The sequence below is a fragment of the Trichosurus vulpecula genome, chromosome 3 (genome assembly GCF_011100635.1).
Source record: "Trichosurus vulpecula isolate mTriVul1 chromosome 3, mTriVul1.pri, whole genome shotgun sequence".
Classification (NCBI taxonomy): Eukaryota; Metazoa; Chordata; class Mammalia; order Diprotodontia; family Phalangeridae; genus Trichosurus; species Trichosurus vulpecula.
This window is the reverse complement of record NC_050575.1, coordinates 304,227,445-304,243,697: the sequence shown is the minus strand read 5'-3', so window position 1 is coordinate 304,243,697 and position 16,253 is coordinate 304,227,445. Positions and strand designations below refer to the sequence as shown.

General features: G+C 39.9%; 1 protein-coding gene across 4 annotated transcripts in view; it reads left to right on the top strand.

Annotated features, from left to right (window-relative positions):
* The window catches only part of IDO2 (indoleamine 2,3-dioxygenase 2), a 73,248-nt gene that overhangs the window by 31,238 nt on the left and 25,757 nt on the right, over positions 1–16,253 (top strand). For all 4 annotated transcript variants that reach the window (XM_036752910.1, XM_036752909.1, XM_036752908.1 and 1 more), the window contains 2 exons: positions 804–903; positions 9,205–9,322. In XM_036752910.1, coding sequence (XP_036608805.1) covers positions 804–903; positions 9,205–9,322 — 218 coding nt within the window. The remainder of the gene's footprint in view (positions 1–803; positions 904–9,204; positions 9,323–16,253) is intronic.

Genomic DNA, 16,253 nt, shown 5'->3' with positions numbered 1-16,253 from the left:
GTCTGTGCCAAATAAACCCTGATTGAAGAAAGTGGAGATGTTTAGCTGGTGAAGAGAAATGGGGTTATTGGAGAGATGTCTCTCCTTAAATAATTGGTGGGCTGTCCTATGGAAGAGTGATTAGATCGATTTTGGTGACCCCAGCAAACAAGACTGGAAACAATAGTCAGAAATTTACAAACAACAATAACAAATTTAAGTGTGGTGTAGGAACAACTTTCTGGCACAACTGTTAAAAAATGGAATGCAGTCTTTCAGAAGGCAAGAGTCTGGACCTCAGTGACCACTTGTCAGGTGTTTTGTCATTAGGATAATTTTTTTAGAGGAAGCTAGGTGGTACAGTGGATGGATCCCAGAACCTGGAGTCAAGAAGACCTGAGTTCAAATCTGACCTCAGTCACTCACTTGCTCCATGACCTTGGACAAATGACTTAACCTCTGTCTGCCTCAGTTTCCTCATCTGCAAAATGGGGGTGATAATTGTACCTATCTCCCGAGAGTTGTCATGAATATCAAATAAGATAATAATTGTAAATTGCTTTGCAAAACTTAAAGATCTATATAAATGTTAGAATTATTTGGAGTAGAATAATAATTAGGAATTATTTCAAATAGAATAATAGTAATTGTTATTAGTGAAGGTCTTAGATGGCCATGAAAGTCCCTTCCAGTTCAAAATTCTGAGATTCTGTGCTTCTGGGTAGTCTTGAGAGGCTGCAGAAGTATCAGACTCATGGGAAGAAGAGGACGGGGGAAGGAGGAGGTGCATTGCTCTCTGAGCATATGATTTTTTTTTCCTTAAGGAACCTGGACACCATTGTCTCACTTCCAGGAGGTGAGAGCCTGAAGGGCTTCATCCTAGTGACCCTTCTGGTGGAGAAGGCAGCAGTGCCCGGGATAAAGGTACTTCCCCAACCAGAACCTTTACTCTATCTAGATGTCAGCCTGATAGCTTCTTTTTAGCCCTAATACCCGACATCTACAATTTGCCTTTCTAATATTCTCTGCCAGCTTCCAGCAGTTACTCATGGCCACTCAGAGAACCAAGACCCAACTCCCTAGTGATTTTGCCTTCTATTGAACTAAAGCACCTAAACTCGTGTGATGTCAGAGCTGGAAGGGACCTTAGGACACAGAGTGTTATACAAAATATTATGGCTGAAGGGGACCTTACAATACAGGACGTTAGAAGAGAGAACACAGAATAGTAGAGCTGGAAGAACTCTTTGAAATGAAGTTAACCTTAATTTTACAAGGGGAAGAAACCTAGAGAGTCTGAAGAGCTCACTGTCTTAGCAGCATAGAACTAGAGCTAAAAGAGGCCTCCAATTCCCTCATTTTACAGATGAGGAAACTGAGGTGGGGGTGTGTGTGTGAGATGCCTTGCAACAGGTCACTTAGTAAATGTCAGAGGCAGGATCACAGAGTAAGTTAGAGGTATTTAGAACTAAATGACATAGTTCAGGGGAAAACATGCTGGAGTTCATTGGAGGTTTTGGGTTCAAGCCCAGCCTTTGATACTTAATATCTGTGTGACTTTTAATAAATCACTTAGAATCTCTAGGCCTCAGTTTCCTGATCTACAAAATGATAGGGTTGGATCAGTTTACCTATAAGGTCTCTTCTGCCTCTAAATATGTGTGCCCCATGAACCTATGATTCTTAGACTATTATTCTTTGTATTTAGTTATAAACCCACTGCCCCAACTCAAGATTAATTCATCTAATTCCATTTTTTTTTCAGCCAGGAGGCAGGCACATGAATGCATATCTTACTGATACAAGGTGTCACAAGACACAAGAAACTAGTTTCATACTTGACTTTATTTTTAAGAGTAATAATTTACCCCCCCCCCATCAGCCCTGCTGTATATTGCTTTCAATGACTAACTGTCTTTGGGGGGCTACGGTTCAGGGGTGTGCTGGAGCTACCTTGAGCTGATTATTAAATTTTCAGTGTGAATGCTCATGCCAGAAAATACTATAAACCAGGGTGTGATTTATTGTTTTCTTGATTTTCTAGACTTAAGAAAGTGATGGTGAAAATGTTAATAATGAAGGTTAAACTTAAAAATGTGTCATGGGTTTTCATAAAGCTGATTGTTAAACTTCTGCCAGCACACCCCTGTGGATTAGCTATCCTGTCTCTTCATCTAGATTTTAAGTTCTTTGAGGGCAGAAACTATGTATTATACTTTCTTGCATTCTCCATATCTCCTAGATAATGCCTTCTATCTAGCAGACACTCAAAAACTTTTGTTGATTGAGAAATAAGAACTGGTCTTAGTTTAACTTGGAATAGGGGTAGGGGATAGTAGAATGAACACTAGGATTGACTTAAGATGATTTGCTATTTCCGTGATTTGGGGAAATCATTCAATCTCTTGGTTACTTTCATCAGTAAATTTAGGGCACTGATGAAATGATCTCTAAGGTTCCTTCCAACTCTAAAATTGCTTCTCCCCTTCCTTCATCCCATCATCTACATACAGTATTTCCCAGCTTCTCTCTATTCACTAAGCATGCTTTTTGCAGACACAGACCTCCCCTGGCCACTTTCCTCACAAACTCTGAAAATGCTTTGATGTACATACTAATCACTCCGGCTCATATAAGGCCCTGTGATGTAGGAAGGACTTTTATTATTTTCACCACTTTACAGATGAGAAAACAGACTTAGAGATGTAAGGGTTTATCCTGCCATCTAGTGGTCAATCTGGGACCAGATTCTGGGTCTTCTGACCTCTGAAAGCTCTCCTTAACTTTATTTCCAGTTTAGATTTAAGGAAGCCTTTCTTGACCCCCTTGTCTGTTGGTGTTCTCTCCCAATATTATTTGCTTATTATTTTTATTGGTATATACTTAATTATATTTCTGTTCACCGTCTTCCCCATTAGAACATAAAATCCTTTAGGGTAAGGATTGTTTCACTTAAATCTTTGTATCTTCAGCATCTAATCCAGAGCATGGTGCATAGCAAGGGCTTAATAAGTGCTTGTTTGTTGAATGGCTTGACCATTCAGACTACTCAAGTTCACTTGGCTAGGGACACAACTCTTGGTGACAACAGTCACCATCCATGTACTTACCATGCTGTATTTTGTAGTATTTGGTTAGGTGCCATAGCCAGCTACTAGACTGAGAACTTCATGAGGGCCGGGCTGGCATCTTATTTAATTTTTGTATCCTCCCAGATCCTAACAGGGGTCTGAACCTCTGAACCTAAAAGGTATTTAATAGATGTTTGTTAAAGTCCAATGAGAATGGGGCAGAACCAAGTTGGCAGATAGTAGGAAGCAAAAAGCTGAGCTCCAACCATAGAACTCCACTAAACAGATCTAGAAAATGCTGTAGACAGAATCCTGATGGGGAAGTCTAGAAAAAAGTCACAACAAGTCCTTTGTTTGTCCCAGGTCAGCTTAGCAAGATAGAAAGGAAGGTCTGAGAATAATGATGACTGGATTGGGGCAGGAGCACAGTGCATGTGAGCACTCTGGTGCTCAGAGAAAGCCCATGCACCGGGGCAAGAGGAGGTCCCAAACCTACACTGGAGCACTGCCGGAACCGTACTGGGATACTGTGTCCTGGACAGGTAGCAACTGGAAGCTTTGTCACCCACCACTCAGTTCTGGGTCACAGAACTAGAGGGAACTGAGAAGAAAATTTGCACACAGGGTTGGCTTTCCCCAGTAGGGAATCCCTACACAATGTATAGAAAAAGGAGGAAGTTCAGAAGTCAGAAGTAGAAATGGCTTGGTTCAACTGAGAGGAGCAGAGCAGGGTCTCAGTTCCAACATCTAGCTAGACCTGCAGCAGAAAAATACCAGAGGAGGAATATCAAAGCAAAGCAGGGTCTACAGTTTTGTCACTTTGAACCAGCAAAACTTCCTAGCTGGCTGAAAGGAGCTGAGTCTAACAGCAGTCTACTATTGCTTGGAACCAAACCCAGGTCAGGAACTTGCAGAGCTCAGATCAGAGGGGTGGTGTAATCAGACTTTTCCCTAGATCAGACTACTTTGAGAGCATTGAAAGCTTGCAGGACCCCAGGCTATAAGTGGGAACCAAGAATAACCCAACCCTCAATATCCCATAAAAGCAATGAGTTCTACAACAGAGATGCTCAAGATATGAATATAGAAGAAAATGATTCCCAAACATCTATAAGCAAAGCCTTAAAGGAAACACAGCTTTGACACAAACTCAACTAGACCTGGAAGACAATTCTTGGAACTACTTCTGGCATCAAGAGTTAAAAAATTTTTTTAATAAATGAAGTGAGAGCACTTGAAGAAAAAATTGAAAAAGAAATGAATAATATGGAAGAAAAAAATTAGAAAGGGAATCAGCAACTTTACATAATAAGTACAAAACCTTGCTTAAGCAACAAACTCCCTGAAACTTAGAATATAACAATATTAAAACAAAAGTCCAAAGGCTAGAAAATAGAAGGTATCTCATTATAAAAACTAATGACCTGGAAAACAAATTGAGGGGAAAAAACTTAATCATTGGACTATTTGAATGCCATAACCAAAAAAAATTAACTTAAACCTCGTATTTCAAGAAATCTTAAAAGGAAAAGGAAGTCTTATCAGTATTATGACCAACCAGGATTTCAGAGGACTAGTGATAAAACATGCTGATAGAGGCAGTCAGAGTGCTGAATGAGACAAATATGTATATATAAAGTGACATATATACAAATATAATAAAGAGATTACATATACATACACATATATATGTATATACACATGCATATTACATAGGACATGACCAATGTGGAAACTTATTTTGATAGATTATACCTATTTGTGATAGAGTTTGTTTTTTCTTTAGTTCCCAAGTTGAAAGGGGTGGGATGGGGTTTCAGATAGGAGGGTAAGAAGGCAGAGTTTTGCTGATTTAAAAAAATATGATTTTTAAAAAGTTGAATGACAGAGACAAGTTGTCTCCCTAATTCAATTCAACTAGTATATATTGAGTACCTACTTTGCACCATGACGCACTCTGTGGTGGAGATAAAGTTTAAGACAAGGTCCCTGGCCTCAGGAAGCTTACCAGAAAGACAAGGAAGTGTAAAGGGTATTGAAGTGGGTATCATAAGACTGAGGTCTGACACTTTCATTCATTAACAATTGATCTTTGGGCAAACTGAGGAAACTCTATCTACTACTCATGATGATCACCTGCTCTGTACTTCCTAATCTTAGAGATTTGCTTGAGGCATTTAGAAGTTAAGTGGCTGGACCAGGTTCACACAGCCAATAATACTGTACATGAAGGAAGTATGGCTTAAACCTAGGTCATCCTTTATCTGAGAACAGCTCTTTATCATAACATATTACTTTTCTGGATATGATGTTAGCCTTCAAATATTTGAAAGATACCATTATGTGGAGGAGTGATTAGACTGACACTGCCTGGCACCAGAGGATTGACAGAGAAGCAATGACAGAAAGTTTCAGAAAGACAAATTTTCTCTTTATACAAGGAAAAGATGCCCCAAAGTAGAATAGGCTTAGGAGATTCCCTTTCCCTGGAGGTCCTTAAACCAAGGCTGTACGGCCACTTACTGGTGACATTGTAAAGGGAGAAATATTCAGGTATGGATTAAACTAGGAGAACTCTAAAGACCCATTTGAATCAGATTCCCTGATTGTAGATGGTGTTTGTAAGGACTTGGTAATGATAAGTGTGAGGGATATCCCACTTCCCTTCCACAACACCCTGAAATAGTTAAAGAATAAAGCAAAGCATACAATGGGTAAGGATAGCCGTCAGTAGCATATTAAAAAACCTCTAGATTTGAAAGTAAAATAATTTGCCTCTGAAGCATGTCTTCCCTGGGCAACCCTGAATAAATCATGACCCCTCTCTGAGCCTAAGTTTCTCATCAGTAAAATAGGGGAGGTTGGATTAAATAGATATCCCTGGGGGCCCCTTCTAGCTATGATGTTGGAAAATGACTGTGTTAGAATGAATGGTATTTAAATATCTTACGGCTTTTATATGGGTCACTCATTTATTTCTTCCCAAATCAGACTTATACAAATCCAAAGTTCTGCTTATAATTCCATTCTAATTAGTTTTTTTTTACCCTGACTGAAGCCTCCCTAGTAAGAAATTGGCATTGAATACAGAATGTGAAGTCATTCTATCTATACTGACCTTTTTTCCCTTTTTTGTAAGAATTTGGGTCTATAAGTATGTCCACTTTCCCTGATCTCTCCCTGGTCCCTGTGGGGCAGCTATAGACCTTAGGGCACCTTAGGACTCTACCCTGTGCCCAGCAAATTCTAATATATACACATACACATATACGTATGCATATATACACAAATACCACACATTACAAATGTATACATGTACACACAAATATATGTATGCATGTACATAGACACAAATATAAATATGCCACATATGTAGATGCATATACACTATAGTATGCATATGTACGCATATACCTACATGTGCACTATGTGCATATATATCTATATACACACTTTGTGTATACAGATCTATATATTTATTATAGTAACTGTATATTTTTCAATGTATGCATATACATATATAATTCTTCCTTCCTTTTTTCTTCCTTCTTCCTTCCTCCTTTCCTACTTTCTTTCTTTCTTTCTTCTTTCTCTCTCTCTCTTTCCTCCTTTCTCTCTTCCTTTCTTTCTTCCTTTCTCTCTCTCTCTTTCTTTCTTTCTCTTTTCCTTCCTTCCTTTCTCTTTCTTTCTTTCTTTCTTTCTTCCTTCCTTCCTTCTTTTCTTCCTTCCTTTCTTCTTTCTTTCTTTCTTTCTTTCTTTCTTCCTTTCTCTCTCTCTCTTTCTTTCTTTCTCTTTTCCTTCCTTCCTTTCTCTTTCTTTCTTTCTTTCTTTCTTTCTTTCTTTCTTTCTTTCTTTCTTTCTTTCTTTCTTATCATGGCTTAACTCCCAGGTTCAGGGCATATAAAGACTTGTGTTCAATCTTTGAGCAACCCTTCCTCTCCTTCATTCTTTAGTTGGCTCATTTTATCACTTCCTTGGGCAGCCAGGTGGTGCAGCGAATAGAATGCTGAGCCTGGACTCAGGAAGAGCTGAGTTTAAATCTGGTCTCAGACACTCACTGGCTGTATGACCCTGAGCAAGTCACTTAACTCTGTTTGTATTAGTTGTCTCATCTGTAAGATGAGCTGGAGAAGGAAATGGCAAATCACTCTAGTATCTTTGCCAAGAAAACCACAAAAGACAGAGTGAGACCTGACTGAAAATGAGTAAACAACAACAATATCACTACCTAGAGCAAGGGTAGGGAACCTGAGGCCTTGAGGCACATGTAGGCCTCTAGGTCCTCAAGTGCAGCATTTTGACTGAATCTAAACTTCACAGAACAAATCTTCTGAATCCAAATATCACAGAACAAATCCCCATAATAAAAGGCTTGCTCCGTGAAGTTTGGATTCAGGGGGTTTGTTATGTGAAATTTGGATGAAGTTTGAATTCACTCAAAGGGCCACACTTGAGGACCTAGAGGGCCACATGTGGCTTGAGGCCACAGGTTACCCTCCCGTGATCCTAGAGTTTCCCTTGGGGTCCTCAGAATCAAGCTCAAATATAATTTGTATCTAGACATCCACAGATGGGGGTAAAAGAACCTCCAGCTCTGCTATAAATACTCAAGGTAATGAAAGATACTAGGTAAGGACAACTTTTCTATCCCCGCCACAGAACCTGCAGAAAACGTATAAATGATTCCTAATCACCTGTAAATACGTGATTTAATTTTCCTCTTCCTATAAATCTCATATTCTCCCTACGGTACTCCCTCATAATCAAAATACTGTCTTGTGGTTTAGACTGCCTTAGAAAGGGAAATAATACTGGATTATAAAGAAGAGATTCTAACCCTCTCCCTCCCCCTGCCCCTGCCAACTTTTCATTGAATTCCACTGTTATCCAAGGGACTCATAGAGACTTCCAGCCTTATGCTACTACTCTATGGTCTTCCGACCTTCCCCAGAAAGAAAATGAACTCTGGACTGTTAGAGGCAATCTCTTTCCCATTGGTCCCTACACTGTTCTAATAAAACATGGAAAAAATAAAGAGGAAGGACTAAAAATGGGATCCTAGTTCTAGAGTGGAAAGAGGCCATTTGTTTCAACCCCTTTATTTTAAGCTGAGGAAGCAGAAGCATAGGGAGATTAAGGAACTTGAAAGATGTCATACAGGTAGCAATTATCAGAGGCAGAATTTGAATTCAGGTCCTCTCACTCCAGAGCAAATATTCTTTATGCTGTCCTGCCTTACTTCCTTCTTTTGTGCCCCTACTTTGTGCATCAATTCCTTGTCGCTCTTCTTGGAATGAAGCCACTTGCATGATCCTCTAACTCCCAAGAAGCTGGGGCTGCTCAAGAATTACAAAATCCATAAAAGTAGTTTTGGTGGGAGAGCACACTAAACTCTGGGTGAATGAAGAGAGGCCCCCTCTTGTAGGAGACTGCACTAGAGTGGAGCATAGACATCACATGTTCCACTTACTAATGGCAGAGGCATATTGCAGTTGCAAGTGTTGTCACTCACATATCCTTTGAAGAGGGACCTGATGCACCAGAAGGTGGTGCTATGGAGCACAGAGTACTAAACTATGAAGTTCATAATGGCAGGTTTACACTTTTATACTCGACAGGGTTTCTGGTAGAGGACATAGCTGCAGATATTGAGAGAGAAGAGCCAGGGAAAGTGGAACCTCATGTCCAAGAGGTTGACGGTTCCTGAACTCCAGCCTTTTGGCTGAAGGAGAAAGGGTTTCCTGGAGGGTATCAGGTGTCTGGAAAGTTTGGACCCAGCCTTCTAAAAAGTTAAGGAATAATGTCCCATCGGTACCAGATTCTTGGAGAGAAAATTCTCATATACATTCCTCCCACCCCCCACTCCTGCCAATGACTTCCTGTAATTACACAGCTAGGAAATGCTACATCTGAGAGTGGAGTTTAGGCCTTTTGATTCAAATTCGTGCTGCCAAGCTGTGTCCCAGAAACACGTCCAACATAGATGGGCTATCAGTGGGCTTGCAGGGTTGCCTTGATGCAGGTGCAGGAGGGATTTCATCATCTAACCAGGATACAAGACAGAGAATCAGATGCACGGGATGCTACTGGGGTCCCCAGCAACTTTACCCCAAACCCTCAAGAGGTGTGTCCTTTACCTCTATCTGTTCCTCAGGCACTGGCTCAGGCCATAAATGCAGTTCTCCAGCCCAGTGATGATGATCTGCTCCAGGCCTTGAAGCAGCTGAGGACATCCATTGAGGAGATGACCAAAGCCTTGAGACAGATGCATGGTATGTGCATGCGCAATTTTGAAATCATTCAAGATCCCAGATTTTGTCCAGTAAAAAAGATTACTTGAAAAAATATTAATGATAGATAGTGGAGTCAGGTCTCAGCAAAATAGTGAGATAAGTAAAATGTGGCCCTAGCTTATGAGTCTTTCTCTCCCCCTGGTCCTCATATTGAATGTGTCTCTTTCTAAAAACTTTACTCATTATCATACAAACAAACAATATTTCTGTTGCATTTCAAGGTATAGAAACATTTTCCTTATAAAAATCCTGTGACACGGGTCATGTAAGCTTTATTACCCCTGTTTTAAAGATAAGGAATCTGAATCTCAGAGAAGTTAGATGACTTGCCTAAGTGTCAGTGACAGGATTTGAACCCAGGTCTCCTGACTTCAGGACCAATTATTTTTACAGTGTACTACCCAAAATCCATTGGTTTCTATAATCATAATCCTCCCCAGAGGAGTAAGATGAGAATGGAGAGGGAGGTATAATTTTTCCCGTGTGGTATTTATATTTTAATAAGAGACTTTTAAACCTTCAAGATATTCTGTATTGGAGAACAGAATAACTAATAGAATGATTCCAAGCATCCTGAGCCTGGCACTGAGCCTGGATGTGTTATTTTTTTTTGGAGGGGGGAAGGCAGGGCAATTGGGGTTAAGTGACTTGCCCAAGGTTACACAGCTAGTAAGTGTCAAGTGTCTGAGGCTGAGTTTGAACTCCGGTCCTCCTGACTGCAGGACCAGTGCTCTATTCGCTGTGTCATCTAGCAGCCCCCTTGGATGTGTTATTTTTGAGGAGCTTCTTGTTACTTCTCAAGTCACGTTGGGGAGCTGCCTATTCTGTTTACTGATAAGGTTGGTTTTGGAAGGGAGGAAAACCTTGGAAATACACCCGTTATTTACTGTAATAAAGGAGGAGAACCTTGCAAATACGCCCGGTATTTACTATAATGAAGAGTTATGTGTGGTAGGGGGGAATGGAGAAAGGATTAGATGTTAGAAAAGACACAAGGTTTTTTTTTTTCCTCAAGAGAAGTTTTCCAAGACAATGCTTCTAAAAGCTTCTGGAAAAAGAGATTGTGTGAAGGAAGGAGGATGGATGGGGCATTTTCCAAAGACATGTCCTTCTTTACAGCTTGCATTTCTGTCCCAATTCTAAGAAACGGACGTTTATCTTGAATAATTAACCAATGAAAAACAGAGGGAACCTCTGCATTATCTAATCTGTTTTGCAATCCTTATTTCACTTTGTTTCTCCTCATAAGTCTTTCAGTTTTGTGACACTTTTTGACATCAATAATAATTCACTTTTGGTTTTTATATGTGTCTCTCTAGAGCATAGCATAATGCCCAGTATACAGTAGGTGCTTAATAAATGCTTACTGGTTGATTGATTCACATTCCTACAGCACTTTAAGGTTTATGAAGTACTTTGCTTTCTATAACCCTCTGGGGTAGGAAGTGTAAATTTTCTTATCTGCATTTTATACTATTTTATACAAGAGGACAATGAAATTCAGAAAGAGGTTAAATGTCTTGCTCAAGGCCATATGGAAGAGAACAAGTGTCCTGACTCAAAATCTAGGACTCCTTCCACAGATGATACTAGGTGGATATGTGACTGATAAATATTGTTGCCCAAAGAATGCTCACACCTTGGGTGATTGGTTTTGCTCAGAGCTCCCTCCCTTCAGCATTACAAATTCCAAAATGACACAGGTTCTTTTTATTTCTGCAGCAACAATTAGTTCTTCCATGTTGGTCAGAATTAAGTCGAGTAGCATTATATTCTCTACTACCTGAGCTATGAAGTTGTCAAGAATTTTTCAGAGGTCCTGCTTTTAGTATTAAAGTATCTGCTTTTAGTAGAATGATATTCCCAACTCCTAGCAGAGTTATTTACACATAGTAGGTACCTAAGAATGTCTATTGAACTGAATTAAATTTGTTGTTTAATTTGTTGTTGTCATTAATGTTGTTTAATTCGAATTAAATTTAGACATTAAAAAATGTCTAAATAGTTGATATGCCCCATTTAGAACAAGTCCATTTTAACTCTTTGTCAGCTTTATGGTCTATATTAGGGAAGCATCATCCATATCCTCCATCTGACTGGGCCATCTGCAACAAAACTCTTATAGTTTTATCACTTTTGCTTTTTGTCTCCTTTTATCATCTTCATTCAATTGTGCTAGCCTCAGGCTTGTGGATTTCCAGATGGGCACATATCTAACTGTTACTCAGTTTTACTTTCTTTTTCTATTAGCTCTCTTTCTTTCTAACATGATATACTCCTCTCCATTGCCTTGTTTCAGTCATGCATCCCATCATACCAAATCAGTTACATCTATGAGATGGCATTTGCCACTTCATATTAATATTTCAAGGGAATATTATTTGTTATCTATATTCTATGCCTCAGACTGTTCCTGAACTCCTAAGTTATTTATATCTGCAAATTATTGGACACCTCTTTCAATCTGATACAGCTATATTATGTGTATTAGTCTCTGTACCATCACGTTTCAATGTTTTCTGGGCTTTTTTCTCCTTATTTCAAATTTTGATGTAAATTCTTCCTGATGAGTTTGCTAAATTTCCTGCTAAATATTTTCTTTCTATGTTTACTTCATTATTTGTCAGGAGCCTATCTCTGGTATCATAAGCAATGTTCCCAAAAAGCAAATTTATAATGCAGTACTATAAAAAAGTTCACCTTACGTAACTATAACTTATAGAATGCTTTGTCACAGCAACTGTGGGAGGTAAATACATATGTCATCCCCATTTCACACATGACAAAACTGAGACTGAGAGCTTCAGGTAATTTGTTCATGGTACATTATTAATATAATGAATGGTGGAGCCAAGATTTGAACCCAGGTCTTCTGATGCCAAGTTTAGAATGCCTTCCAATTTGCCATTTTTTAAAAAAAAGTCAATCAGGATTAAGAGATTTTCCCAGGGTCACACAGCTAGTAAGTATCTGAGGTTATATTTGAACTCAGAGCCTCTTGACTCTAGGGCCAATGTTCTATCCACTGCACCACCTAGCCGCGCCATTGCCATCCTTTCTTTATCTACATAGACATATGGTCACTTGAGAGGGCACCATCTTCTTTTCCACTTGTTGGAGACACATGGGGATCTCAAAGTCATGTTCTTAGATGAAAACCCAAGTAACCTAGCCTGGACCAGTTCTTATCAGCATCCTGGTAACTTGGTCAATTCAGACAAGTTTTCTTCCACCCTTTTACCCCCTTTCTTCTTCCTTCCCACAGAGAGTGACAGACTTGTGGGCCTCTGCCACCTGAAGAGGTTCCTTCCAATTCTCCTAAGAAGTTATTCCTAAGATTCCAATTCAGAAACAAAATCATATGATGATTCATTTGAGGAAGGGACCAGAGGTGCTGTAGGGTCAGAGTATAAGGGTTTAAAGTTCTGTATAAGATGTCTTGGCTGCAGAATAACAGTGCCACTGACTCTGCATCAGTTAGGTCATATGTGTAGATGTGGGTAAGGGTCGCTATGTGTGGCAATGGATGAAAGCCCTAGTTCAGTGGAATGTGTGACTAGTCTCAACTTACTCTACTCCTCTGCCCCCTTTATTTCATGCACAGATTCTCAGATGTCCATCAATAAACATGTATTTAATACTTCCTATGTGCCAAGCACTGGGCTATAATCATAGGCCTAGAGCTGGAAGGAACCTTAGGTCAATTGAATGATCAGTCACCTATTATGTGCCAGGCACCATCATAGGTGCTGCCAACAAAAAAAGACAAAAAATGAACCAGTCCTTGTCCTCAAGGAGTTTACATTTAGGTGGGGAGAAGGGAGGGAGAGACAACATGTATGTGAGTATGTGTATATAAAGCATATTTGAAATAAAATAAATTCAGCATAATTTGAGGGGCATCTTGGGTCAATTGAATGATCAGTCAGAAAACATTTATTAAACACCTATTATGTGCCAGGCACCACAGTAGGTGCTGCCAATAAAAAAGACAAAAAATGAACCAGTCCTTGTCCTCAAGAAGTTGACATTCATGTGGGAGAAGAGGGGAGGGAGAGACAACATGTATTTAAGTATGTATATAAAAAGCATATTTAAAACAAAACAAATTCAGCATAATTTGGGAGGGCATCAGTAGCTGCGGGGATCAGGAAAGGCTTTCTGTGAGGGATGTTCTTGCTAGAGCAAAGATTTGAAGGAAACAAGGAATTCTAAGAGGTGGAGATAAATTGGGAGTGCATTCCAAGAAAAAGGATGAATGGGAGATGGAGTGTCATGCATGAAAAATAGCAGTAAGACCATTTTGGTGAATGTATAGGATGCGGTACTTCCAACAATAAGGGTGAATAAGGGAAGTCGAGGCCAGGTTGGGAAGGACTTTAAAAGCTAAACAAGAAGATGGCGGCTGAAAAGCAGGGACTAGCATGAGCTCCCCACTGAGTCCCTCCAAAAACCTATAAAAAATGGCTCTGAACCAATTTTAGAACTTCAGAACCCATAAAAGAGCAGAGGGAAGCAGGACTCCAGCCCAGGAAAGCCTGGATGGTCTCTGGGTGAGGTCTATCCCTCACGGAGCTGGGAGCAGAGCAGAGCGGAGCGGAGCAGAGCCCAGCATGAGCGGCGCAGACCAACCAGACCAGGAGCCGGGAGGAGCGTGCCCTAGCACCCTGAATCAGTGAGCTGCAGCAGTTACCAGACTTCTCAACCCACAAACACCAAAGACAACAGAGAAGGTTAGTGGGAAAAGCTGCGGGAGTAGGAGTTCCGGGTTTGGCTACCGCCCCAGAGGCAGCGGAGGTGGGGCAGCTACAGAAGTACAGCTGCAGTTGCTTCTGGACCCAGGCCCACCTGGTGGGAGGAGTTAAGTGGCAGATCAGAGCAGGAGTGCACAGCCTGCTGAAGATCTAAGCGCAGTCTGGGTTGGGGGTTCTTGGGGTAGGAGGAGTGTTAGTGTGGCAGAGCTAGTGCATCCCCCCAAGCATGGAACATAGAACTCTTTGGTCTACAAGCAGTCATACCCTACTGAAAAACTCAAGGGTCAAGTCAGTTGGTTGGGAATATGGCCAGGCAGCGAAAACACACCCAGATACAGTCTCAGACTTTGGATTCTTTCTTTGGTGACAAAGAAGACCAAAACATACAGACAGAAGAAGTCAACAAAGTCATAAAGCCTACAACAAAAGCCTCCAAGAAAAACATGAACTGGTCTCAGGCCATGGAAGAGCTCAAAAAGGATTTGGAAAAGCAAGTTAGAGAAGTAGAGGAAAAATTGGGAAGAGAAATGAGAAGGATGCGAGAAAACCATGAAAAACAAGTCAATGATTTGCTAAAGGAGACCCCCCAAAATGCTGAAAAATACACTGAAGAAAAAAATATCTTAAAAAATAGACTAACTCAAATGGCAAGAGAGCTCCAAAAAGCCAATGAGGAGAAGAATGCCTTGAAAGGCAGAATTAGCCAAATGGAAAAGGAGGTCCAAAAGACCACTGAAGAAAATACTACCTTAAAAATTAGATTGGAGCAAGGGGAAGCTAGTGACTCTATGAGAAATCAAGATATTATAAAACAGAACCAAAGGAATGAAAAAGTCGAAGACAATGTAAAATATCTCATTGGAAAAACCACTGACCTGGAAAATAGATCCAGGAGAGATAATTTAAAAATTATTGGACTACCTGAAAGCCATGATCAAAAAAAGAGCCTAAATATCATCTTTCAAGAAATTATCAAGGAGAACTGCCCTGATATTCGAGAGCCACAGGGAAAAATAGAAATGGAAAGAATCTACCGATCGCCTCCTCAAACAGATCCCAAAAATCTCCTAGGAATATTGTCACCACATTCCAGAGCTCCCAGATCAAGGAGAAAATACTGCAAGCATCCAGAAAGAAACAATTTCAGTATTGTGGAAACACAATCAGAATAATCCAAGATCTAGCAGCTTCTACATTAAGAGATCGAAGGGCTTGCAATATGACATTCCGGAGGTCAATGGAGCTAGGATTAAAACCAAGAATCACCTACCCAGCAAAACTGAGTATCATGCTCCAAGGCAGAATATGAACTTTCAATAAAACAGAGGACTTTCAAGCTTTCTCAGTGAAAAGACCAGAGCTGAATAGAAAATTTGACTTTCAAACACAAGAATCAAGAGAAGCATGAAAAGGTAATCAAGAAATGGAAATTGCAAGGGACTTACTAAAGTTGAACTGTTTTTTTTACATTCCTACATGGAAAGATGATGTGTATGATTCATGAGACCTCAGTATTAGGGTGGCTGAAGGGAATATGCATATATATATATATATATATATATATATATATATATATATATTTATGTATATATATGTATATGTGAGTGTGTATGTATGTATATATGTATGTGTGTGTGTGTATATATATATATACATATATATATATATATATATATATAGAGAGAGAGAGAGAGAGAGAGAGCGCACAGGATGAAGTGAGGATGAAGGGAAGATATCTAAAAGAAATAAAATGAAATTAAGGGATGAGAGAGAAATATATTGAGAAAGGGAGATAGGGAGAGATAAAATGGGGTAAATTATCTCGCATAAAAGTGGCAAGAAGGAGCAGTTCTGTAGGAAGGGAAGAGAAGTCAGGTGAGGGGGAATGAGTGAATCTTGCTCTCATTGGATTTGACCTGAGGAGGGAATACTATACACACTCAATTGGGTATCTTACCCCACAGGAAAGAAGGAGGAAGAAGATAAAAAAGGGCGGATGATAGAAGGGAGGGCAGATGGGAGAGGAAGTAATCAAAAACAAACACTTTCGAAAAGGGACAGGGTCAAGGGAGAAAATTCAATAAAGGGGGATTGGTTAGGAAGGAGCAAAATATAGTCTTTCACAACACGAGTATTGTGGAAGGGTTATACATAAT